General features: G+C 44.8%; 1 protein-coding gene across 7 annotated transcripts in view; it reads right to left on the bottom strand.

Moving 5' to 3' along the window:
* The window catches only part of LOC113026245 (A-kinase anchor protein 13-like), a 62,064-nt gene that overhangs the window by 21,735 nt on the left and 14,094 nt on the right, over positions 1–26,235 (bottom strand). For 6 of the 7 annotated variants that reach the window (XM_026174788.1, XM_026174784.1, XM_026174783.1 and 3 more), the window contains 10 exons: positions 23,301–23,344; positions 22,742–22,883; positions 22,062–22,159; positions 20,394–20,571; positions 18,020–18,212; positions 15,985–16,204; positions 14,351–14,885; positions 10,789–13,494; positions 9,518–9,567; positions 163–235 (listed from right to left, as the gene is read on the bottom strand). In XM_026174788.1, the coding sequence (XP_026030573.1) occupies positions 163–235; positions 9,518–9,567; positions 10,789–13,494; positions 14,351–14,885; positions 15,985–16,204; positions 18,020–18,212; positions 20,394–20,571; positions 22,062–22,159; positions 22,742–22,883; positions 23,301–23,333 (4,228 nt within the window). In that variant the 5' untranslated portion in view covers positions 23,334–23,344. Of the gene's footprint in view, positions 1–162; positions 236–9,517; positions 9,568–10,788; positions 13,495–14,350; positions 14,886–15,227; positions 15,306–15,984; positions 16,205–18,019; positions 18,213–20,393; positions 20,572–22,061; positions 22,160–22,741; positions 22,884–23,300; positions 23,345–26,235 lie in introns of those variants that run through there. The other variant, XM_026174790.1, reaches the window with a different exon arrangement.

The following is a 26,235-nucleotide window of genomic DNA, read 5'->3' as shown; positions in this document are numbered from 1 at the left end:
GGAACTATTATAAGTGTTTCCACACATCTCCATCACATTTTACAGCACATTAAATACGAGTTCTTGAGGGTTCTGCTCAGCTGTACTGGTAGCAGGTAAACTGGTGTTAAGATCTGGTTACTTCCTTTCAAAATAAGTGGATTGACAGTCTGTAAGCCTTACCTGTACATGGTGTTATTGCGTTGTGTTCAAGACTGGGCTGTACAGGACAGAGCACATGGCTTTCTCTCTGGATCTAACAAAGAAACACAGAGGGAGAGAAAGCAGAATGAGGCTGCTGTTTGCAGTACATGAGTTTTCCTGTAAAGTTCTCTGTGCTGAGCACACAGCATTGTGCTCCGAAACAAGGATGAAGAACTAAGCGTCATCCTCAGTTCTTTGCAGAATTTTTCTCTGAGCGTTCTCAGGTGACACAATATGACACTGTCACACACAAACACGGGATCCACGCGTGACTGATGACAACAGCCGTTCACCCACGTACTGTGTGTGCTGCATCTGTGTGTTACATGTTGATCCAACACATAGAGAATGATTGTTCCACACACACAGCAGTCCAGTGTAACATAAGACCGATGTAGGAAGGCTCCTTTACCAGGGTGCAATTCTGCAATTGTTCAAACATCAGCTGCTCTGAACTGCTCAACATCCCTCCGGGACAACACTTTTCCAGCCTGCATATGTCTTTAGATTTTTAATGTTTTGGGCCATCCAGCTGACCAGTTTAGTAGCAATTTCCTTGCTACTAAATATTCCACATTCCACACTGTCAGTGAACTTATGACAAAGTGGGACTGACTGGAACATCAACTCAGTCGTGAAGTGGTCGGCCACGCAAGACTACAGATCAGGGTCAGCGGATGCTGAGGTACACAGTGCACAGTCCGCAGCTCTCTGCAGAGTCAATCACTACAGACCTGCAAACTTCATGTGTCCTTCAGATTAGCTCATAAACAGTAAGAGCTTCATGGAATGGGTTTCCACGGCCAATCAGCTGCATCCAAGCCTTACATCAAATAGCACAATGCAAAGAAGTGTTCTTTGGAGTGATGAATCACACGTCTCCATCTGGCAGTCTGATGGAGGAGTGTGGGTTTGGCGGTTGTCAGGACAACGGTACTTGTCTGTCTGTGCCAACTGTGAAGTTTGGTGGAGAGCGATTATGTTGTGGGGCTGTTAGTTCTTAGTTCGAGTGAAAGGAACACTTAATGCTTCAGCATACAAAGACATTTTGGAAATTTCATGCTCCCAACTTTGTGGGAACAGTTTGGGGATGGTCCCTTCCTGTTCCAAAATGAGTGCATAACAGTGCACAAAGCAAAGCCCGTAAAGAAATGAGAGAGTTTGGTGTGGAAGAACTTGACAGACTTTCTTTATACTCGTGGCTTCTGATGGAATGTACAAGTCACAATTGTATGTTTTGTGTTTAGGGTACAGAAATAATCACTGTAAAACTGCACGATGGCGGACTGAACAAAAGACCACAAAGACCTCTCTTCTCTGATATCATCTTTAAGATAAATGTGCGTGTTTAGACAAAGGCTGACTGAAGTCTAAGGGCTGGATATTAATGTGAGTGAAGCAATGAATTGTGTAACTCCTACTACTTTTGTCACTGCTGTAGGCTGGGCCATCGCAGTGATCTCATATTTAGTTGTGTGATGGTTAATCAGTAAAGCCAATGACTCCTTTGTCTCGCTGACGACTGTCTCAATGGATCTGTTGTCTTAGCTCCATGTTTCCTGCACTGTCTATTGTCAACATGCTGCAGAAAAAGATCCACACAAAAGAGCAGCTCTCCAACATGTAGGAGACAACAGGCAGCATTTGTCACTCTGCACCCATGCAGCATATGCTGGACAGTTGTTTGGAGGGTGCACACTTGATTTAAAGTGAACACTCACTTTAAATCACCAGAGATAAGTACATTTAATGAAATGTATGAAGCATGTGAACTGTTCTATCCCAGTTTAATGAGCTTGAATAATTTACCTGTGCCAAATAAAACATATGTTTGTGTATGTCGATTGGCGATCTGTCCAGCTGATTTGAATCATCTAATGCTTTCAGTGAGTCTGAGAAAGAACATTCCTTTTTCTTGTCTTTCTTGTCTTTTCTCCCCTCGCTCCCAACCAGTTGCAGCAGATGCTGTTAGTTAAAAGTTAATAAAGGACAATCGCAGCATTGATACACTACTGACATTGATAGACTATTAGCTGTTACAGTCTGTTACATTCTGTCAGTAATAGACTGTTTCTTAATCAGCATGATCAGCATCACAGTTTTTGACACTTTACCACAACACAGATCTGTATCAGGAGCACGGAGCGCTTTCTCTCATAGTTGCACAGATCATCTCTCAGGACAGCTGACACAGCTGAGATGCTGTGTGTTAACAGCAGTGCTGTCATCTAATGCTGGGGGCTGTCACAAAGCCTGCTCTGCTCTCTCATCTCTGCTGGGAAGAGCTGATACGTAAGAAGCAAGCCAAACCAGCCCCCGGCAGCAGGATTTCATTTCTGCATCACCAAAGTAGAAGTTGGAGTTCTATTGCTCTGAAAATTGTGTGCATAGGAGTAAAAACAGAGAAACTGTAATGCAAACCATGCTTTGTGTTACTCTCTGTGACAGCATAAAGGCTGTGGGTGTGGCAATTTCACACTATCACCAAAACACTGATCATAGTGATATGTACACAAATTTTCGTATATGTGTGTGTTTGCAAAGAAGATGCCAGTGAACATGATGCACACACTCTGCCTTCTTCTCTGGACCACAGCTCATTTAAAATGGACTGAAGCAAAGTAGGAAACTGTTCTGAGGTCAGACCCTTCCAGATTGTTTTTGGAAAACATGGGCACCACATCCTCCTGACTGAAGACCAAAGGAATTAGGCACATCTGGAAAGGCTCCATCAATGCTGAAAGGTATAGACATGTTCTAAACCAACAGATAGTCCATCCAAATGACACCTTTTTTAGACGACTCTCCATATTTTGCATAACAATGCTAACCCATGTATGGCATCTGTTAAAGCATGGCCGACCTGGCCTGCTATGGCGTTATTTTTGTGACCCTCACCAACTGAGAACATCTGGAGCATCATGATAAGAAAGAAGAGACAAAGAAGAAGAAGCCAGGACAGCTGAGCAGCTAGAATCCTGCATCAACAACATCCCTCTCCCTCAAAATAACTGGCAGGTCTAAGACTTTCAACAGCAGACGAACAGTATCTGAAAGTCATGTCTTTAAGAAACAGGAAAAATCCCGTTTCTTAAAGACATGACTTTAAGTCATTTGCACAGAACATTTCTGATGATCAGAAATGTTCTCAGTGGAGGGATGGCTAGAGCAGGGTGATATGACCAAAAATATTTATCACGATATACATTTGAAAATTTGCGATAACGATATAACTGACGATATAATCGACACTAGACAAAATACTTTACAACTCCACAACTTTATTCGTGCAAAAAAAAAATAAAATCAATGTGTTTTCACTTAAACAAGCAGCCGTTTTTTGCATTAAAGTTATATAAAAATTTAACAGTGCAAATGCAAATTCCTTGCTGACAGTTTAACCAAAAGGCATTTCCAGCGGAAACTGGCTGACATATCCTCAGCATAACCATGTATAATATCCACAAAACTTAAAAAGAGGTTATACACACACAATACGGTAATATTATGTTGAAGCACAGTACGTATCACTCCGCCAGGCTCCTGCCAACGATAGCCGTAATGCTCCGACAATCCATCAAGCGGTGCGGCTTCGTAGCTTAGCAAAGTCGTACTGAAACATTTGACAGATTTTCGAGCGTCGTGTACGACATGAAATCGTTTCGAGGTCAGTAAACACAACCAGAATTCATACATAAGGCGCACGGGATTATAAGGGGCACTGTCGATTTTCAGAAAAATCAAAGGATTGATTTTAAGTGTGTCGTATTTTCCAAAAAACACGGTAATAACGATGGCCAGCTAGCATGCTCTACCAAAAATAGTGCTTTGTTGTGTATCTGACGGACGAAAGCTAAACCAGTTCCACACCACTGAAGTTGCAGCATTTTTACAAACCAATTCTGGTTCATTTAACGATCCCCTTTCGCCCTTCTCATTCTCCGTCGCCGCCGTGCTTTTTCCGGCATGTGCGTATAAAAAACAAAAGCACTGCGCATGCGGGTTTTACCCATATTCTATCGCGATATTTCATTTTCTTATCGTTGCCCGACATTATACCAGTATTACCGTGAACGGTATGATATGCCCCAGCCCTTGGGGCGGCTATCAAGAAGCCATTTTTAATGAAGGGAAACAGGAGGAAAAGGCTGAGGTACCCTACATGACACAAGAACTGAACTGAAAATCTGTGGCAAGAGGTCTGATCAACCCAAATTAGATTTTTTTTAGTGTGAGTTAGGATGAGAGAAAGTGATTCTGTGGACAGGTGTCCTTCATACTAGAGCAGGGCGATATGGCCAAAAATATTTATCACGATATATATTTGAAAATTTGCGATAACGATATAACTGACGATATAATTGATGCGAGACAAAATACAACTCCACAACATTACTAGCGCAAAAAGACAACCTATCATTTATTTTCACTTAAACAAGAAGCTGGTTTTTATGTACATTAAAGCTTTATAAAAATGTAACAGTGCAAATGCAAATTCCTTGCTGAAAGTTTAACCAAAAGGCATTTCCAGTAGAAATGGGCTGACATATCCTGAGCATAACCATGTATAATATCCACTGAAGTTAAAAAGAGGTGCTTTGCAACATTAAACTGCAGTGTGCAGTACTTATTTTTTGGACCATAAGGTGCACGGGATTATAAGGCACATTAATCGAAACAAAGCAGTCAGATAAATCAAACTTTATTAAACTCATTCTTCTTGCTTCCTCCACTTCTGTACCATTGATTCATTAATGTTGAATTCTCTGGCAGCTGCTCTATTCCCATGTTGTTGCAGTATATTAATGACTAATCTCGTATTGTGGATGGATTATCTCAGTTGCTCTCCTGACTGAAGTTTGGTCCGTTTACAGCATCCTGCCATGCGATTGCATTTGTCTCTAACTATCAGGAACCTTAACGTTAACTTTTATAAGTGGAAAAGTGTTAGTGTTTGTCCTCCAGCTTCACTGTTTATGTTATGCTAACGTAGCTGTGTCGCTAGCGGTCACGTAGCACATCATTATATACCAGCTAGCCCAACTTCAGTAACCCTACAAACGTCACTGCTGTTTAGTTTCCTGTCTTCATTTATGTTGGAAGTGAAAGCAGAGCTGTACGTTTGAATTTTTTCAGAAATCTCTCAGTCAGAACATGCAATATCATGCTTAGGTAACTAGCGAAACTAGCGAGCTAACTTCCGCTAGCTTCCTGCTAACTTCTAACTCCGTTAAATGTAATAAATTTTGTTTTCATGGATGCCTGGAAGTTAAACTTCATAGTTACACCTGGTAAAGCAGCAATGCTGATCGTTTTATTAAAGATGAAAGAATTTAGGGAGTTTTAAACTCTCAGTGATGCTGCAGTGTTGTTTCACCTGAAACATACGGAGTTTAGGAACCAGATTACTCCCAGATTTAAGAGCATCTTAGTCTGACAAATACGACAATAACGACGGCCGCTTGCATGTTCTGCAAAAAAAATGTGCTTTGTCGTGTATCTGACGGACAAACACTAAACCAGTTCCACATCACTGAAGTTGCACCATTTTTACAAACCAATTCTGGTTCATCTGTTTCACTCAACAATCGGCCATGTGCGTATGAAAACAAAGGCACTGCGCATACGCAGATTACTCATATTCTATCGCGATATTTCATTTTCCTATCGTTGCCTAACATTATCCCGGTATTACCGTGAACGGTATAATATGGCCCAGCCCTACTTCATACACACTGAGAGTTTAGATCAGCAGTATCTGCAACTCACTGATTGTCATGTGTGTGCCACATCTGTGGGAGCCACAATTCTTGCTTGCTGTAGGGGATCAAATACTTCAATATTTCATTCAGTGACATGCAAATCAGATTATAACTTTTATGTAATGTTTTTTCTGGATTGTTTGTTCATATTCTGTTCTCTCCATTAAAATGAATCTGCCATAAAAGGGAAGTAAAAAAAAAAAGGGGAGTGAGCAAACTTACAAATTCAGCAGGAGATTACAGAATTATTTCCCTGAGTGTATCTACAGAGGAGGGCAGGACAGAGGGTCCAACACTGAGTGTCTGCAGTAAAACATGGTGGAGGCTCTGTCATGGTTTGGGCTGCTTTTCAGCCAGTGGTGTTCGACATCTTGTCAAAATCGATGGAATTATGAATGCAGAAAAGTACCAACAGATTTTGATCCACCGTGTAAAAACATTTGTAAAGAATCTGACTGGCAGCAGCTTCATTTTATGTAAATACAACAATGAACCCAAACACACTGCAAATATAGTAAAAGCATTCCTGGAAAGAAAAACACAAAGTGGAACACCATCAGTTATGGACTGGCCTCCCCCGGACCCCGGAACATGCATATATTTACATGGACGTTTGTTCATGTTTATAAATCACCGCACAGATTTCCTAACAAAATATAAAGAAATGAGGCGTGGCTCAAGACTTCTGCACAGCACTGTATCTAAAGTACATATATGAAGGCCATGAGTGACTGCAGGACTCTCAGCCATCAAATCACCAGCTTTTTTCCCTACCTTAATCAACAGCACATCCACAGTGGGCTCTCCTTTGGCACAGAAGCTGTACCTTCGCCTGTGCCTCTCATACATGCTGCCAGTTTCACCCTCAGCTTCTAACAATCCAGGTCTCACACACATGCTGACAGCGAAACATACTGCAGGCAAAAGCTCAGCTATCGCCCCGCTCTCCACTGTCTGTCCCGACTGCAAATCTGTCACAGCAGCAATGATGGAAACAGCCGAGGGAGGAGTACGAAGGAAAAAGGTCCAACTGGAACTTTGTGCAGTTACAGGCAGCTGATTTACTTGAGGTGAAACGAGAAAACTTCACAAAAGAAGAAAACAGTTAGTATATCCAATTAGCGACATGAGAAGAGGGAATCCAAACCAAATCCACTTAAACAAACAGTGAAAGAACAGCTAACGCAGATCAGTGTGCTCCTACTCAGAGTAATCCTCTACAGCCTGCGAGCTCTGACGAGGAGACTTCCTGCACACATCTGTTTATAACACCAGCCCCCTCTCCATCCCTCCTATCCACCCGCTTCCTTTTTCCCTCACTGCCTTCTTCCCTCTCTCTCTGTCCACTCCCTCCATCAAAGGAGCCAAATAAGAGCAGCAGAAGTGGATAAATAGTGACTATGCCCTGTGCTGACTGACTGTGCTGAGTGATAATGTCATATGTGCTGCTGCACCCACATGCACAATCACTGCCACATCAGGGTGACGTAAACATGGAAAACAGACACCTGCAGTCAATGCCACTGTAAACGGATGAGAGGAGGAGTACACCAGGGACAGGCCCCCAATATGTTGCAAGGCTAACACAAAGAGACACACAACCGTTCACACGTACTGGACATTTTCAATCACAGTTAACCCACATGCAGACCCGTGACACACACCCACATATGTACACACAGAGCACACAAACAGGCTTGACATTAGAGTGCTCGGTCAACACTGCACCAGCACACAGTTCCCGTGCTGAAGTTACAAAAATAAAGAAATCAAATTTATTTCTGGCATGCCTCATATTTTCAGTATTTGCTTTTTCACACTACAGTTCCCACAATGCTTTGGGTACACCTTGGGAAAAAAAAATGTGCAGTATAATGAATAAGTTGGTTGAAAAACAACACGTGTGTGTGCATGTGTGTGCATATGCATGTGTGTGTGCATGTGTTGCTGATAACATGATGAAAGTCATTTTTAATAAATTAAAGAACTCTCTCAACAACACAGAGCTAACTTGTAGTCAGTAAGTGCAAGAAATCAGCACCACCTGTGACCAATCAGCAGCACACAAACACAGCGGTAACCACGGTAACAGCCGAACACCACCCAGCTCTGACAGAGTGAGAGACGGTCACATCTGGAACTTTTTATACCTACTGAAACCACACGGGGGCAACAAAGAATACCCGAAAATGAGTGAGTTCCTACAGACTGCATCAGAGAGCACACAAAGAGAACACAGGGTTCAATTTTCAATTGAATTCAGTTTTATTTATATAACGCCAAATCACAACAGCAGCCACCTCCAGGTGCTTTATACTGTTAGGTATAGACCCTACAATAATACAGAGAAACCCCAACAATCAGACAACCCACTATGAGCAAGTGCTTTGGTGATAGTGGGAAGGAAAAACTCCCTTTTATCAGAAGAAACCTCCAGGAAAACCAGACTCAGGGAGGGGGTGGCCATAAGCTGCGACAGCTGGGGACGATACGAGGAAGACAGAAAGACTTGTTGCAGGAATTGCTTCAAGATCAACCCGAGACAGTGATGAAGTTCATGTCCTCTGGATGCAGAGAGCACTCCCATCAGCACAGAAAAGCTTCCTCGTGGAATAAAGGTGATAAAGATGGTCACTTCACTACAGGGTTGAGAGGGTCAGGATTTTCCTTTAATTTGTCACCGAGCCGTACGTGTAAGATGTGAGACTGTATCAGCTCTGGCCTAACTGCATTAACAGATCTGTTAACAGAGGTTAGCAAACCTGCTACCTGATCCCAAACAAAAACTAACTCAAATGTGGACACAGTGGAACCCAGGATCCTTTAGAAAGTTGCACAAACATGATTCAATAAGTCATTTCAAAGTCCTATGATCACTTTTATGGAAAATAAATAAAAGTGCCAAACATCTGAATCAAACACATGGAAATCCAGCAGTTTCTCTAAGACTCCAAACTCGACCTGCTCATCTTCTCAACAAGGTAGCAAAGTTTTACATGAAAGCGAATAAAGCAGGGTCTCCTATACCGCTCTGTGTACTGTACCTCCCTCTTCCGTCCCTCCCTGACTCTGACATTACACCCCAGGGCAAGGTCTCAAGGTTCCCATGCCTCCCACTGTAACCTGCAGCTCTATGATACCAAACAGTGCGTCATCAGGAGTCATTAGAGAAGGATTTATATGGTGTCAAAGGAGACCGCGGCCTGGCCCGCTCTGATCTAACCCCAAAACCACAGAGAGCAAAACTAATGTTCATATGCACTGCAGGAAGGAGAGAGGAGGTGGGCTTGTGGGACCTGAGTGTGGCACTGAGCTGGTGTATTTGTCTTAGCTGCTCGGTCTCCGTGCTCCCTTGTCCGCTCTGTCAAATAACAGGGTTTTAAGGGGGTGGAGCCTTAGCTTACTCTCCAGAAAGTCTCAGTACTTCACTCCTGCAAGAGCCTGCAATGATCACACCACATCTAGCCAGCTGCTTCGCAAAACGTTGACAGGTTCAGTGTATGCAGGTGAGACAATAGGACAGACTTGCCTGTGACACTATGAAACAGTCACTCCACTGAACAGCAGCTCACCTGCAGAGTGTGTGCGCTGTCCCAGCCTCTCTGCTCCTGCTCTGCTGCTCCTGCACACGACAGAAAACACCATCAGGTTAGCGTGGACACTCACTGGCTTTGAAAAACGCATCAGCCAGCTACAATATCATCCACAATACACAGAGCACAGCTATATTTAGAGGGTGGTGAATCAGTGATGAGAACAACAACATGAGGTGGTAGGATCAAACAGGCCAGTCATTGCACACACATTAACTCCAAAGCCTCTGAAAACAAGTAAGTGATGTCATTGTTCCAGGAAGTGCAAACACTTCACTGAAAAGTGATCAAGGTGTGTGTTTTGTATGTAAGGAACAAAACTGCAGTGGTAGGCACACGTAAAGGCTAGGTTTTTTTCTGTCCTAGCAGGGCAGAATTATGAGCCTGGGCCTCTTTCAGCTAGCTCTGGTGCTAATGCTAGCTGGGCCTCAGCACGGGTATGTTTTTAAAGTGTGAGTGCTTGTATTAACTTAGCGTCGAATAGTATAATACTCGTTTAATGTCCCGCTGTCCTTCGAGGCCTTTGCTCAGTGGATCAGAATCTGGATTGGACACACACACACACACACACACACACACACACACACAGGAACAGAACTCATACCACAACCATATTTCCACCTACCTCTAGTTTTACATTTAACTGTTATGATGTTATGATGTTGATTACATCATCACGTTTCCTGGATACAATGCAAAATATAAACAGTGCCTCCGAAACCAAGAAAAGATAATGCTTACCAACACCGCCACCATCACAACACACACACACACACACACACACACACACACCTTTTTTGGCCTGCTTCCACTCAGTCTCATTAAGAATGGAGGAATGTCGTAACTGATGCGTTCCAGTCACTCCTTCATCAGACCAGGAGAGAACTATGGAAGACTTTCACCGTCTCAATCAAGTATTCAACACTATGACTGCTCATGTGACAGCTCTTTCCAACACTAACTTATCTTTTCAAAGAGTAACTAGACCATAGACACACTCTTCAAAGGTTAAAAAGAATTTTAAAGAACATTTATGTCAGTCTAATGAATGTGGAATGAGATATTTTTGCTATGATGATTCTGTTGAAGGAAAGGAAGAGGTTTGTGGGGGAGAGGAGGATGAATGATGGTGACAGGAAGGTGACGAGGACAGGAAATAAAAGAGATCAAAGTGACAATAAGAGACATGAACAAAGATGTGTGGGTGTGTGTGTGTGTGTGGGGGGGGGGGGGGGTGTAGATGGAGTTACCTGTGTGGGATGCATCCTCCACTGTGAGCTTCTCCACTTCTCCTTTCTCCACCGTATCCAGACCTTCAAATACACCATCCTCAAGGTTCACACAGACACAGTCGTGAGCTTCTCTTTGGTTTGTGCCACCGTCAGCTTCAGGATGGCTTGCAGTAAGACTATTGCCATTTGCTGATGACAGAAGTTCAGCTGATTCCACAGGAGCAGTAGTTTCCTGTGGAGTGGGACTAGCTAGGGAAGCTGGGTTACTGGGGATAACAGGAAGTGCTGAACCACTCTGATGTGGCATTATAACCAGCTGTGGCTGGCTCTCCTTTCCTGGAGTGTGAGAGTGTGAGGCTGACAGGTCTGCACAGCACTCACTATCTTCTGATCTATCCTGCCACTCAGCATCCCTGCACTCCACAGAGTGACCGCCGTCTTGATCGGGGATCTCTCTTGTTTGAAAGTGCTGCTGTCCATCTCCCTCTTCAGGACAGGTCAGTGGATTCTGACAGTGGGACTGGCTCTCTCCGTCTGCCTTAGCTGTCATCACCTCTGGCAAAGGTTTGTTATCTTCTTCTTTAGGTGGTGAGTATGTAAAGACTTTGCTGTGCAGACTTTCTTTTTGAATTTCCTCTTTGGGCTGTTTTGGTAACTGAAGAGCTTCAGCACATGAAGGTAGGTCACTGTTAGCCTGATCGTCTCTGTTAGTTATACAAGATATCTCTGCAGAAGGTGCTTCCTCTGCTGTGTGAGCACACACTTGTCCTATAGATGTGATGTGGTTAGTGAGGTGAGAGTGTGCTGCAGGCTGGTTTTCTGTGTCAGCTCTGGCGATCAGCTGTGGAGCCAGCTGTGAGCACTGAGTCGTGCTGAGGCCGACTGCACCGCTCCCCTTAGCTAATGATGGACTGGTTCCTGCTTCTTTGCCAGCACACACTTGACTCTCTGACATATTGTCTAATAAATGTTGGCTAACTTCTATGCTAACCACTGCTGATGCTATTGCTACTGCTACAACAGCTACTGCAGCAGCAACCACATCTTCATCATAGTTCTGCTTCACCGCTCGCCCTCGCTCCATGGAGCACGCCTCTGTGGCACTGTCCTCGTCGCCACTCTGGCTTCTTTCCTCAACTCCTCCCTCTACGCCCACCCACATGTCATGTCTCATTTTCTCCGTGTGCTGCTGACCTCTCAGCATCTCAGGGGCCAAACAATGCTTTAAATATTCCCTTGCAGTGATCTCAGTGCTTCCTTCCTGAATGTGAAGGGGAGCAACATCCGCTCTATCGTCAGCTGGTACAAAAGCAGCTTCTGTGGGACGCACAGATTCAACAAGTCCTGCTGGTGTTCCTGTGGGATCCACACAGTGTCCTGGCTTTTCCTCCCTGAGCTCTGTATCCTCCGACTGTTTAACAAATTCCTTTGGATACTTGGAGTTTGCTAACTCGATCTGGATCCCAGACTCTGTGGCTGTACAAGTAACGGTCAGATCATCGTTTGGTGGCAGAGCCTCAAGATCAGCATTATCCGGTGCTGGCTGGACAGGAATGGCAGGCATCTGTGATTCCAGCTCTCCAGGGTCACGTCCTTGTGTTGCCTCCAGCTGCACACTTGTATTTATCTTTATGTCCACCGTACTGACGTCTGCTTCACCGAATTCTGAGCTCACGGTCTCATCCTCCGATGAGTCCTTTCTTCTTTCTGTGTGTGAAGCTGTAACTGGAGTGGAGTGTGCTGTCAGATGCTCAGTGTGACTGAGCTCTTCAGCCATGAAACCAGAGTCTGAGCTTGTAACATCACCGCCAGCTCCATGAGCGCTGCGGGCCTGGATCTCCGTGTGGCCGGGTAGGTGCATGGCATCGTCATCGGCTTCCTGCTTCCGGGCCGGCTCAGAATCAGGGAGGCAGCAATCGTCTGTCCTCCCAGTCTGCGTCTGTGACTGGATGCCGGGGTCTGTTGCTTCTTGGCTTTCTGACTGAATCTCTGTGTGACCCTGAGATTCTGTACTAGAGCAGGAGCTAAGTTTGGCTTCTCCACCTCCTCTCTTCCCCCTCTTCTTTCTCCTGCGTTTTTTGCTCGTTGCTAGTTTTTCTCCTCCCTCTTCAGCGCCTGCTGTTTCACAAATCCTTCTGCTGAAACTTGTCTCTCTGTTACTGGCCTCTTCTCTGTCTCCTTCCACTCCTGCCTTCTCCCAGTCTGACCTAACTTCCTCCTCTCGCTGCACTTCCCGTCTTTGTGCGTGTGGCCCATGTGACAGCGCTGGCAGGTTTCCAGCAGCATGTGACTGACTAGGAGCTGCAGACAGAGCCTGCTCTAACAGCTGTGGAGAACTAAGACCTAAAGCTTGAGGTGAGCTCGCATCGCAGTTTCTCTTCTGTGTCACTCCTTGCTCCAGTTGTCCAGGGATTCTCTCACCCGTGGTGCCACTGTCGTACCAGACTGACTGCGAGTTCACTTCTGTTCTCCCGGAATCTTCACTGGAAACTTGTCCGAAGTTTTCTTCCTCATACCAGATGGTTTTTCCGGCTGCTTCTGGTCCCATTATGCTTCCGGTCCAGCCTCCATCCCGCCATAGCACTCTCCTGCCTTTCCTTTCAGCATGTGTGGACTCGGGGCTGGCTCCCGGGTCAGATGAAGGACTTTTCTCCATAGTGCCGACTGGGCTTGGCTCCTCTTGCTCTGTCTGACTGTCCTGGGACTGCTCCTGACCCATGGCCACTGAAAGGAGACGAGCAGATTAGGGACTGCAGAACAAACAGGTCTATCACAGCTTAACTCTTAACTCTTACTCATCAAATGGATTACTCTGATCTGGATCACACACCCAGGCCAGACATTACACACCACAGCTGCATGCCGAACACATGAAACAGTCCCTGACCTGCCAGCTCAGGTCTGTGATGTCAGATGGAGCGGTTAATAGTTTGTTGAACCCCGCCTAAAACAGACACACTGCATCTACAGCAGTGAGAACAGGCCTGACACAGACTACCTGCAACGCTGTGATAAACCGCAACTTCAGACAGAGGCGAGCAGACTGATGATGAGCTGGGATGGATTTCTGACTGACCTGCTGAGCCTCATTTTCCTTCCTTCATGTATCTGAGACTGCAGCAGGTTTTGTCTTTAGTGATGATGACACAATCCCTACACAACAACAACGCCTTAAAGAACTCATCTTTAATGTGAGCTAACAAACAACCACCGGGCTCCTTCAGCTCTGTGGAGTTCGGATCTTACTGCTCATCGTGTCTCTATCTGAGCAAGCTGTTTGCAGAGGAAACAGGACCAAACACACACACCTCAGAAAAAACCTCATAAACATGAAAAAGCTCAGATACTGTGTTTGTATGCACGTTTTCATCAAACAGCAGTTTGCACAGATGCACAGATGTCTCGTTTGTTACTCTTTGAGTCTTTAAGTAACTGAACAGCCAGAAACTCACAAGCTCATCGTTCCTTTTCTTCTCGTCTCTACACAGCCTGCACTTGTTGTTAAAGAGCGTTTCGTTTTTGCACACACCTCAGACGACGCACAGCACAATAAAGTTGTGTATTCAGTTACAGGACGTACCTGTCCCATCTGCAGCTGATTCCACTGTGATTTCTGCGCTGACACTTTGTGTGTCTCTTCCTGTCTTTGACACCAGCTTACGCATCAGCAGCTCCACTTCCTGTTTCTGGTCTTCCTGTTTATCTACGACACTGGCCGTAGGCAAGGCAACCACCTTCCTGCCAGCACACTTCCTTTCAACACCTGGTCCCAATACTGGCCTTATGGGTGATGGAGTTTCTTGTGTTCCTCCGACATTAGTCACGGTCGCCACTGCTCGTTGTCTTGGTGAGAGAGTTCCACTTCCTGTTGCTGTGCGAGGCCTCCGTGCACTTTCTCGGCTCTGGTTTCCTGAAGACTCTGCTGCAGGTCTTGTGACTTTGGCGGTTCTCTTTTTGTTTTTCTTGTTCCTCCCAGTGCGGGCAGCTGCTGTGCCCTGGTGTTCCCACCCTTTTTCCTCTCTTTGACAAAGACCTCCACTGGTACAGGATGTTTGACTGACAGCAGCCGAGTCGTCCCCTTGTGTTCTCTCCTCCAGCGAGTGGAAGCCTGAACTCTGAAAAAAGGAAAAGAAATACAAATGAATCGTATATGGAAACATGCAGAAATGGCCCACGAAGCAGTTTAGCACATCGTTTGTTCAGTATGCGTGAAAGACAACATTAGCAGATGGATGGCTGTTACCCGAACGGGTGATCGAAGCTAATCTCAAAACTAACAAAAGAGTGACGTACAAAAGAGATGATCTGTCACAGCCATCAGTGCCTACAACTGCTGATAGTCATACAGCTCACTCACTCATTAAGGAAACGAAGGCTTCGCATGCCTACCACAGCAACCCACTGTATGTGGAACTGATCCCTACACTGCAAACAAGCTATCTTGGCTATCCACTCACATGTTCAGGCCAGCCATGAACTGTCAGGTGAGCTGCATAAAGTAGGTTTAAAACCTGAAGAAGAAAGGAGACACTTGTGGGAATTTTAATTTCATTTGGCCTTCACTCCTCTGGCTCACAGACCTGCAGGAAACAGCAGGTCACAGTCCAGCGTCTCACTCTTCTGGTCTGACTGTGACACCTGCTGGCTGGGACAAAGTGCTCTGTTACTTCAAGCTTTCCTGTAAGGTTTTCCACTGGGTGGATGTTATCACTTCATGGAAATCATGACGCATGCCACATATGCCACACCTGTGCAGTATAAACAGTTTAACGCTCCTCTGCTGGTCACCTGTCTAGGACAGCTGGCTCTGTATTAGCAGCAAAGCCCATATTTATGCAAGCTCACGTTGTATCCTGGAAATGATGCAGATGCATGTGTGAGCACGTTGAGCCCTGGGAGTTTCCCTTTGACCTCATTATCCCATTGTCATATTACAGACACTGCTTAATAGCATCGCTACTCACCAAGTTACCCTATAAAAAGTTCTCTCACACACACACACACACACACACACACACACACACACACACACACACACACACACACACACACACACACACACAGCTATGACAATTAGAATCTAAATACAATAATGAATGAAAGCCTCATGCAGCTACAAAGTAGCAAAGAAACAAGCCAAATTCCATCAGCAGCCAGGAACAGGAAAGAGCTGCAAAAGTCTGCACACTGTGACTGTTGATGTTATCTACTCACCACGGTGGATTTGTGACCCTCCATCAGCCTCCTCAGCTCCATCACTTCCTCTGGTAAACAGCAGCGCCCCCTGCTGTCTGTCCCTGTGTCCCCCTCCCTCTGGAGGAGGAAGGTTAGGGTGTAGGTACCTACACTGGCATGGTACTGAAACACTTGACCTTTGGGGTAAACCTGCAGTGTCTCCTCAGCTTCCGCTTGAACATCTGGGAGCGTTGCATAGCTGCAATGACAACAACAACAAAAAATGAGTTTTCTTGGTTTCCTCTGTAGCGCACGTGCACAGATCCAGATACCAGGATAACAGGAAACACAGAGAAATACAACCCCAGGGCTCCTACCTGTTCACAGGAATGATTAGAACAGAAAGTAAAGTCACAACGAGGGAGGAGCTGAATCAGGAAACTGTGCAAGAGCTCAAATAAAGACACACTTCACCTCCTGTCTCTGAGACACACAACTCATCCATGCCCTCCCTAAAGAGGAGGAGCCCTAACCATGCAGCCAGATCACATCACAGAGCTCAAAGCTACTGATACACACACACACACACAGACACACACACTTCGATGTGTTGTGCTCTTCTCAGGGACAAAATGAATGCCTCATGTTTCTGTGAACTCTGCCAGCTCCCTCCCTCTGATTCAAACACACAAACATTTTCCAGGAACTTGGAACGTTGCTGCTGGGACAGGATCTGATCTCTAACTCTCTAACAGGGGCCCAAACATGTTGATGTCATGTATGTGTGTATGTATGTTTTGTGTTTGGGAGAGCGGGGTCTTGCATCTACTGCTCGTCTCTTTCCTAGCACTGACTTTCTGACCCCATCAACAGGAAATCACAATCACCTGCTCTCTGATGCCTGCTGCAGGTGTCTGTCTGTTTTATATGCTGCTATTGTTGTTGTACAGTCATCTGCAATACTGCCACCTACTGGGCTAGTATATGTGTATTTAGTTCTGCTGTTCTGTGCAAAAATGACGCCCTGCTCTCTGATGAATGTGCTGGGGGATAAAAGTTCTGGGTACTGTGTGTGTTTGAACACAGCTATGAACACATCATTGTCACCACGGCTTACTGCCTCACAGCCACAATGGCACTCGTGCATACACTGTGGTAACTGTGGCCTGGAAAACAGATGTTTCGAAAATGAAAAACAGTAAGGTGGGGCAACGGCACAGTTTTAGGTGGGGTTTGTTTCCTCCGAACAGTCATTTAATGCAACGCTTCAGTTCACCTGCAGACATCCAGCTGCACCGTCTCGTCCTCATCGGTGACAGAGCTGTGAGAGGCCTGGGCACACAGCAGCAAACACACAGCACCCAACTGTGTCCTCAGCTGCTACAGTCTTTGCACCACCCATTCAGTAAAGCTGCTGAGGCTTTGAAAAGGGACCCAACACTTCATCCAAAGCATGAGCTAAAAACACTAACATCATCTCTAGCTAGCATCTGTGGTGCTGCACATATTCACTGGATCCCTTTTAAATATATTAGGAGCTTGTTAGTGGAGCTCAACAGGACAATAGGATTAGTGGCCACACTGAAGACTGAGGGCAGCAGCGATGAACACACTGACCGATCACAACACAGGACAAAACACACACACTGGTGCCTTTCAGCTCCCAATGGTGGCCACCAAAGTTTTCATGCCTTTAAAAATACTAATAAAAATAAGAATAATCTCCATATTTCTCTGGCACTGAATGCAAACCAGATTTACTGAAGACAGTTCTATTTCTATTCAGTTTTATTCACAGCAGCAGTTACCTCAACACACTCTGTATTGTAAAGACCCACAGAGAAACCCCAACAATCAAAAACCACATTTGAGCAAGCATTCGGCAGCAGTGGGAAGGAAAAACTCACTTTTAACAGGAAGAACCCTCAGGGAGGGGCAGCCAACTGGACCCCTGTTGTGTGCCGGAGTGTGTACAGAAGAGTGCAGAATGTTGTCACTGTGTTTCAGTTCAAAAGCTTCTTGATAAACTCGGAGCTTTAACCTCAGTTAGTACCTGTTAATGAGCAGTACTCACTGTGTGAAGAGCTCCAGAAGTGGCTGCTTCCCTCTGCTCTTTGCAAGACATGCTGGAGCTGAACCCTGAGTGTTCGTCCTTCGCAATGCCTCCTTCCCTGCGGGCTGCTGCAGGAGGAATGTTGGTGCCGTCTTCAGACCATGACTGGCTGCGAGCTGCAGCAGGCTGGAGGGCTGCTGGTGCTCACACACAGCTGGAGAAGAAGAAACGAGAGAAAATGTGATGGTTGGATTCAACTGAAAACAGAACAGCTCCTGGTGGACAGAGAAGAATAGAGTAAGGGTGGCTGTAGCTCAGAAGTTAGAGCACGTCATCTGCTAATTGGAAGGTTGGTGGTTTGATTCCTGGCTGCTCCAATCTGCATCCCAAATATCAGCCTGCGTGCCAAAGTTGGGCAACATACTAACAACCTAAAGTTGTTCCATGAACATCTGTGAATGTTAGAAAGCACTCTTATAGAAACATGTGCTTGGGTGAATGAGGCATTTTGTATAAAACGCTTTGAGTGCTCTGATAGAAATGCACCATATAAGAGCCGGCCCATTTACCACTAACTCTGTATCTTTAAGAGACGTGTGTGTGATGAAATGTCTGAAAACAACAAGCAGAAATAGTGAAAAGGAAATGTATGTGGGTCATGTAGCAGTGCTTAGAGCATCAGGGGGGCTGCCAAACAGCAGCAGAAACAAACTTGCCTCATATTTAGTGGACCTAAAAGGCTTCATGAAATGTTTAAAGCTTCAGTGGGCAGAAAAGTACAAACACTAAACCAATGCTGACTTAGACCGTAGTGAAGATTATAACAGCAATTTGGTGCTGACTGGAAGTCACGCAGCAGGACACGGCGCTCCGCTCAACAGTGACGTTCAGTGTAAACAAGGAGAACAACGGTGCTTTTGTCTCCATTCATTCAAACTTTCATTATTAAAGCTACAAAATCATCCAACGAACCATCTGACGTTAGAGAAATCTCACTGTTAATGGCAAAGTTGAAGTATTTCGGTAGGAAAACCTGATTCATGCATCCAAGATAATTCACGCACATTCATCATGTGTAACAAGCTTGGAGCACGCAGGTGGAATTCATTGTGCACGCTCTGCACGACTGTCATGAAGTGAGTTGGGTGATTCTGAAGAGTCCTTAGTGAGCTGTGTGTGACGTTTGAGGACCACTGCTGGTGCTGTAACACAGAAAAACCTGCTAGCTCTGCTTGTGTTTACTGTTATAAACAGAGACTTTTCCTTCTGGCAGAGTGACACGCAGACTGACTGAACACGACTCAAACCTCTGTTTGCATTCTCCTCAGCCTGCTCTTGTGACCTTTTATAGAAACAAGTCTAAAAGTTTAGCTTTATTATCCAAGTGGCCTCCAACTAGGCCTTCACTGCAGTCCCTGAGTCCCTCTGGACAGTGTGTGTGCTGCTGGTATTTGGATTATTTTAATGTAATTATCTATTAAATAATATAGTTTCAAGTGCAGTTCAAGTGCTAACAGACCATATGAAAAGGCTGTGCTTCAGTTTTGGTGGATGTTAGCAGTTATCTGTGATGCATTCATACAGCCCATGAATGCAGCTCATTAAAATCTCCATCCTCTTATCGCAGTATGGAGACTTCTGGCCACAAAATTAAGATGATACCAGCTCAAGTTTTTAAAAAGCTAACTTCACAAACCCATGGCTGCGGCTACTCTATGTCCATATCTTCTTCATAGGTTACCAATGAGCTGTGGGTGCAGATTACAGCCACAGGACTTCTGTGAAGTTGCACAGCACTGGGTGTGAGCCACCAACCACAATGGCACCTGCACACCACCACAGGGAGACATTCTGTCCAGCTGGGAGGAGAGCACAGGCAGACAAAGATTATGCTGCAGGGATTACATACCCCTTATAATCTGGAAGCACATGGGCTCCCCATGGAGAGGAAGTAGCTTGTGGGTGGGACACCTGGTCTTCTTTGGTTAAGTGCTATGTTGGTGCATACTGAGATAAAACCCCTGTGCTAAAAGATGTATGAGGATCACAAGGTTCAGCTTCCTCAGACCGCCGTGGCTGCTAATCAAACGTGTGTAGTGCATGTCTGCAGGTGGAACCAGATAAACCTTCATAATATTCTGCTAAACATTCTGAAGCTGGGACGCTGTGTTGTGGGTTCTGGCTCGGCACCTTGGTGAATACAAAAAAATTAAATAGCAAACCTTTAAAATTACACAATATGCAAATGCCATCTGAGCTGGAAAAATCCGTCACCATCTGAGAACTGGAAGAAGACTGACCCTGCAGGGGCAGCCTGTACCTGTCTGTTCTCAACCTCTTCCAGGTGAGGCTGACTCTCACTGCAGTAGTTTGCACAGAAATCATGCTCACTCACCAGGGCAGCTGCTCCAAAATGAAGCGACATCCATCCGTGTGTCGGGTCTGTTCGTGTCCGTCACTGTGACCGTTCCCTTCTGCACATCTGTGTGTGTGCTGCAGGGTGCTTGTGGTGCAGTCCTGCGGTGAGGCTGGCTGACATGCTTCAGGGCCAGGCTCTCAGCTTCCTCTGGACTCTACCACACAAACAGAGGCACACTGCTGAGCACTTCTTCAAAACTCTCAATTTCTGAGTTTCCTTCTAAATACCAGCAGCTTCAGGACCCCTCTGTCTCTTCTCACTCACCTGCTCCCGGTTCAGTAGGAATGCTTCTGTGTGCTGCACACCACACACTGCAGTCATCATTCAGATACACTCCTACAGGCTCTTTGTCAAACCTGTCAATTGTCAACTCAAGTACATCTGCTCACATCTGCCTGTTTCCTCACAGGGATGTGTGTCACACAGCTTTCTGCTGCCTAATCATCATTCTTAAACAGGATGAACAAAAAAACATCACCCTCCATTGTGGAAACTGCAAACATGACCTGCAGCACACACTCATCACACACATGTCACAAAGGTGCCCCATGCTCCCAAACTGTGGTACCTATATTATTTTATAATATATATATTTTAAGAAATCCTTAACCATAAGATCCCTGAAACTGAATTTGTACTAGGTTTTATCTTGCTTGAGAAACAAAGTATGTTTGTTTTTACACCAGCCAATAGGGTACAGGTTTACTAGCATAGCCTCCTGACATCTGACCCACATTAAACTCATGGACTGAACACACACCCACAACCACCTACGCACACACAATGGACAAAAACAAACAAATGGCCAACTGTACCCTCATACACACAATAATAACATGGACTGAACCACCACTCACAACCACTTGCACTTTATATAGCCTCTGTACATTCTGTACAATACGATAATTATAATTCTACAACTGTTTACAACTGTTTATAACTTGCATAGTTCATATTTCTGTATAGTTTTCATATTTATATCCTGTTCATAGCCTGTACAAAGCTTGTACACCCACTACAGCCTGTACATACTTATAGTTATAGCATATTCATAACATACGGTACCTTCATATCGTGTACATTGTAACATACCCATAATAGACCCATATTTTGTACCCTCATACCTATAACAGACCCATTTCTGTAATATATCTATATTACTGCTAATATATATTTTGTAATATATCTATATTACTGCTAATATATATTTTGTAATATATCTATATTATGGCTAAAGTTAACTTTCTGGATGGATGCAAACTCTGCTCTGTCTCAGTCTCAGTGCACACAGTCTGAGAACTGAGTTGTTAATAATGTCCCTTGATGGAGGTTTCAGTCAGGTATACTTGTAGTTGTGGGTGGCAGTCATTAATAAGTAATAATCATATTAGAAATAAAACTGGCTCATGTGTACGTCAGGATTGTAAACAGGCCTGCCGCCTCACAGTGCTGACTGCTTTCTTCAACATATGAAGACGTCTGCCGCTCTCTGTTGTCAGGCACGTACAATCCAAACTTTAACACTCTTGTGCTCATATTGGAAGTGATCAGTTGCTGCAATAGTCTCACATCATTTCCATCCATCCCACCAGTCACATGACATCATGACAGGGCTGAACCAAAGGAGCTCTTTAATGCTGTTACCTGTATAAAGGAGAAGGTCTGCTGCGAGTGTGTGTCCACTGATCCATCAGGGCGAGCCAAACACAGTGTCACCAAGACCTGTTCACACACATTATGGCCTACACACACACACACACACACACACACACACACACACACACACACACACACACACACACACACACACACACACACACACACACACACACACACAGTCAGTTTCTGGCAGGTGATCTACATGCAGAGAACCTGATACGTGATGTGTGCTAATGTGTGATCTATGGGTGGAGTTGTCAGCAGCACATCAACAAAACCATCAAAATTATCACTCACTCACCAACAAGTTATCTACCTCAGTTCATCCATAAGACAATTAAAGAGTAAACAAATTCACTAAAGCATGAAGTATGAAGAACTGAGTACAGGAGTCTGCACTGTGAGTCTGTACAGATGGTCCCAGGCTCCAGATCCCAACCTAACGGAGCTCAAGTCTGGATTATTGGAACCAACACAGGACTGCTTCAGTGGACGGTGAAAGCAGGAGGGCTCTGTAGCAGCTCCACTCATGTGAACACACATACTTTCATCCACCTGCAAAACTTCTGCACTCTCTGTTCTGGTATTTCAAAAATCCACTCAACCAGCCGCGCGAGTGTGAGTGTGTGCATGTGCATGCATGTGTACATGTGTGTGTGTTATACCTGGACACATGGCCTGCAGTGTGACATGACTCACTCGCAGTGTACTGCTCACGTGCCTTTGTGTAGACCCAGAGAAAATCAGGTAAAAGTCTGCTTCCTTCTCTTCGTCCTCATCAAGCTGCACTGTCAGCACACAGTCTCCCTGACAGAAAACAGTGTCACAAACATGGCATCGGCGATTGACTGCAGCAATGCTCACAGATTGCTGAGAGTCAGCAAACACTACCTCACATCAGCTACTCTATCACAGATGATAGATGGAAAAACAGACCTATAAGTTTGGAAAACGCCTGTATGGCTGAAGCTAGATGATGTTTTCAAATGGTATGGCCCCTGTGCTTCACAAAAGGAACCTCACTCGAAACAGAAATGATGGCATGTGACAGATCTGGGTCTGTGCCATCTGCTGACTGTTTGGTAGTGAAGTGTGTTAGCATATTTGCTAATCGGCTGGCTAGCTGGTGTTTAAAGTGCATTTGCCACACCAGGCAAGTTTAATAAGACATTCTAGCTCCTTTACAGCTCATTATGATGCCTTATAAAAACAACAGATACTTACATAAAGCAGAGCTTCCCGTGGATTCAGTTTCATGGTGTCAGACACTAGAAGAAGAGGCAAAGCAGAGATGTAACATTCACAGTGCCAGAGGAAATACACCAGGAAGTATACCAGATCTGCAACATGAAAGGTCTGAAACAGCTGAAGTGAAAAACAGTTATCTTCTCATGAAAATGACATGCTAGGATGTGTTCGCTGACAAACTGTATTTTCATCATCGTCCACACATTACATACATGCTTGATGAAGCTGTGTGCAAAGACTGTAACATCTTGCCACCCTCTTACACACTGCTGCAGTTTTTTCAGGGATGTGCCAACTGAAACTCTGAACCAACACAGCACATAAAGGTACTTGCATTTAGTTTTTTTATATTCAGAGGCCAAGATCAAGGCAACACAGAGGAAAGTTGCTATATGCTGCATGCCAGTGAACAAGACATCTACTCACTGATCCACACCATGAGGATCATAACATTGGAATGTCATTCAGACTGGAGAAATGTATCTGTAGCAAAGGGAGGGAAGGTAATCAGACTGTACTACCAGAAGGCAAAACCGCAGACATTGAGACAATCCAGCACGTAACAGCAGGGTGCAAGATGCCAGGAGGGCAGGGCATACATGGAATGCCATAACCAAGGCCGGTAGAGTATACAGAAACATCCGTGCCGAGTAAGGCCTGGAAGTCAAAATGGGTGGTTGGGAATGACCGAACTAAGATTCTGTGAGACTTCCAGTTACAAACAGACAAACTGGTGATGGTTTACATTTTAGTCTAATCTAAACAAAGTTTAACACATACTGACACACTTCCACGTCCTTTCCTTCAAGTAACCATGCTGTATGTTCTGTAATAGTGAGATGTTTGCTCAGCCTAACCTGATAAGAGGGTTATGTTCGTTTTTCCAGACGCAAACATTAAATAAGCAGTGGATTCCTAGGAAGTGGAGCATGTGCGATATGTTCTTTCTGTGTGTGCGGAAAAAAGATTTTTCTACTTCAGCGTATTATCTTATCTGTTTGAAAAGAAAAACACTTCTTAGCTGTGAATGTTTTGTCTTTGGTTTTTAATATGAGATTTTAGAGTGCTTCATACGCTTCACTATTAGCAGTAGCTGAATTGCTAGAATGAGCAGCAGTTTGAATGTCAGACTACAGGAGTGGCACTGTGACGGCAGCACCATAGTCTGGCACAGTCTGTCACTGTGCAGCAGCTGTGGAGACGTGCAGGTGGACAGAGTGTCGCTCAGCACATGGCAAGAACTTGTTGCAGCTTTAACTTGACAATGTAGCAGTCTGCATGACTCACTTACTGTTCAAACCACACTTATTACTGACAAGTGACAGAGACACAAAGCTGCATTCAGCTCTCGTACATGCACTGATTTGGTCAGCCCTTTCACAGACAGGAAGCAGGAAGTCAGAACGAAACAGGGGAATCCTTACACACCCAAAGGACAAGACTATTTCTCTCAGACACACAAACTCACAGACACACAGTCTTTGTATAACAGAGCTTTTTAGAGCCTCTCATTCATGAACTGGTGGGAGGTTTTATCATTACGTCAGGTACTTAACCAAGCTGTAAAGAATCCTGCTGACTGCTCTGTAGCCAAGACAGAAATCTGACATTTTGTCTGTTTAGCAAGGAGTCTTTTTCTCATTGGTTGGCCACAAACGCCAAGCTCTGTTTAACTCTGTCTTTGTCCAACGTCTGAGAGTTGCAGTGAAGCTGTAACATAAAGGAGGACATCAGCAACGCACACTCGCAGCTCTGCTGCATTTTTACATTCGATATTCAGTCTTGCTTGCAGCGATTAATGAGCTCTCACATTCCTGAGCTGAAGAGTTCTGCCCTGAGGCTGATTCATGCTTTCCACTCATGCCACTAGACTCTGGTACCTTAGTGGCAGAGTTCTCCTTTGCTGAACATGAACATCTTTAAAGTCACTTTTAAACTGTTACTCAAGAAATAAATGACAGCTGTCTGTGCTTTCTATATAAAAACAGCGAGTATTTCTTTAGCATGACAATTTGTGTGTCAATTAGAGACTTCATCCAGGTTAGTGGGTAAAGAGGCTCGCTCAGTAGAGACTTCTAAGTGGCTAAACCGGATCTTCTTGTCTTTCTGCCTGCAAAGATAATCCTCACCCTCCCATGGATGGATGTATGCATCGTGTGAATGTGTGTATAAATCTGTGTGTGCCTGCTCACACCCCCCATCCCACAGCAGGGGCTCATTAGACATCAATCTGTTCACTGATTCTGCTCTGCAGCTGTCCAAGTACAGACTATCAGCTTTAATTCAAAGGGTTTAACAAAGAACCGAATCAACTCTTTAGGAATTATGGCCATTTTTACAGTCTCCCACTTCCAGAGGCTCAAAAGTAACTGAGCAGTTGATGACAAACTGATTCATGACCCATAAAAGATCTGGAGTCAGTTCTAAGTGTTGAACTTGCATTTGCCATCTGTTCACTGAAACTCGCAGAATGATGGAGAGGAAATGTATGAAGAAAGAAGATTATGATCTGAAGCATCCACATGATCTGTCAGCATGGTGGAGGGAGCATTATGGTATGGGCATGTACGGCTGCCAGTGGAAGCGGGTCACTGGTGTTTGTTGATGATGCGACTCCTGATAGAAGCAGCAGGATGAATTGTGAAGTGTACAGGGCAGCACTCTGCTCACATTTAGACTAATGCTGCAACACTGAGCAGAAAGAGGTTCACAGTTATCACCACAGATGATAACGATCCAAAACAAACTGCAAAAGCAACCCAAGAGAGACTATAATATATCATTTAAAGAAAAAAAGGGTAGACAAATCAGGTAATCTGTGTGTTCTCTGGTTTCTAGTAAAGCTGACCACATTTAAAAATCTGCACATTTCTGGATTTCATAAAGTCTCTTTGGTCGGGTAGAATGACAC

This window comes from Astatotilapia calliptera, chromosome 7, assembly GCF_900246225.1.
Source record: "Astatotilapia calliptera chromosome 7, fAstCal1.2, whole genome shotgun sequence".
Lineage (NCBI taxonomy): Eukaryota > Metazoa > Chordata > Actinopteri > Cichliformes > Cichlidae > Astatotilapia > Astatotilapia calliptera.
Note: the sequence above shows the minus strand (reverse complement) of the source record. Positions and strands in the feature narration are given on the sequence as shown.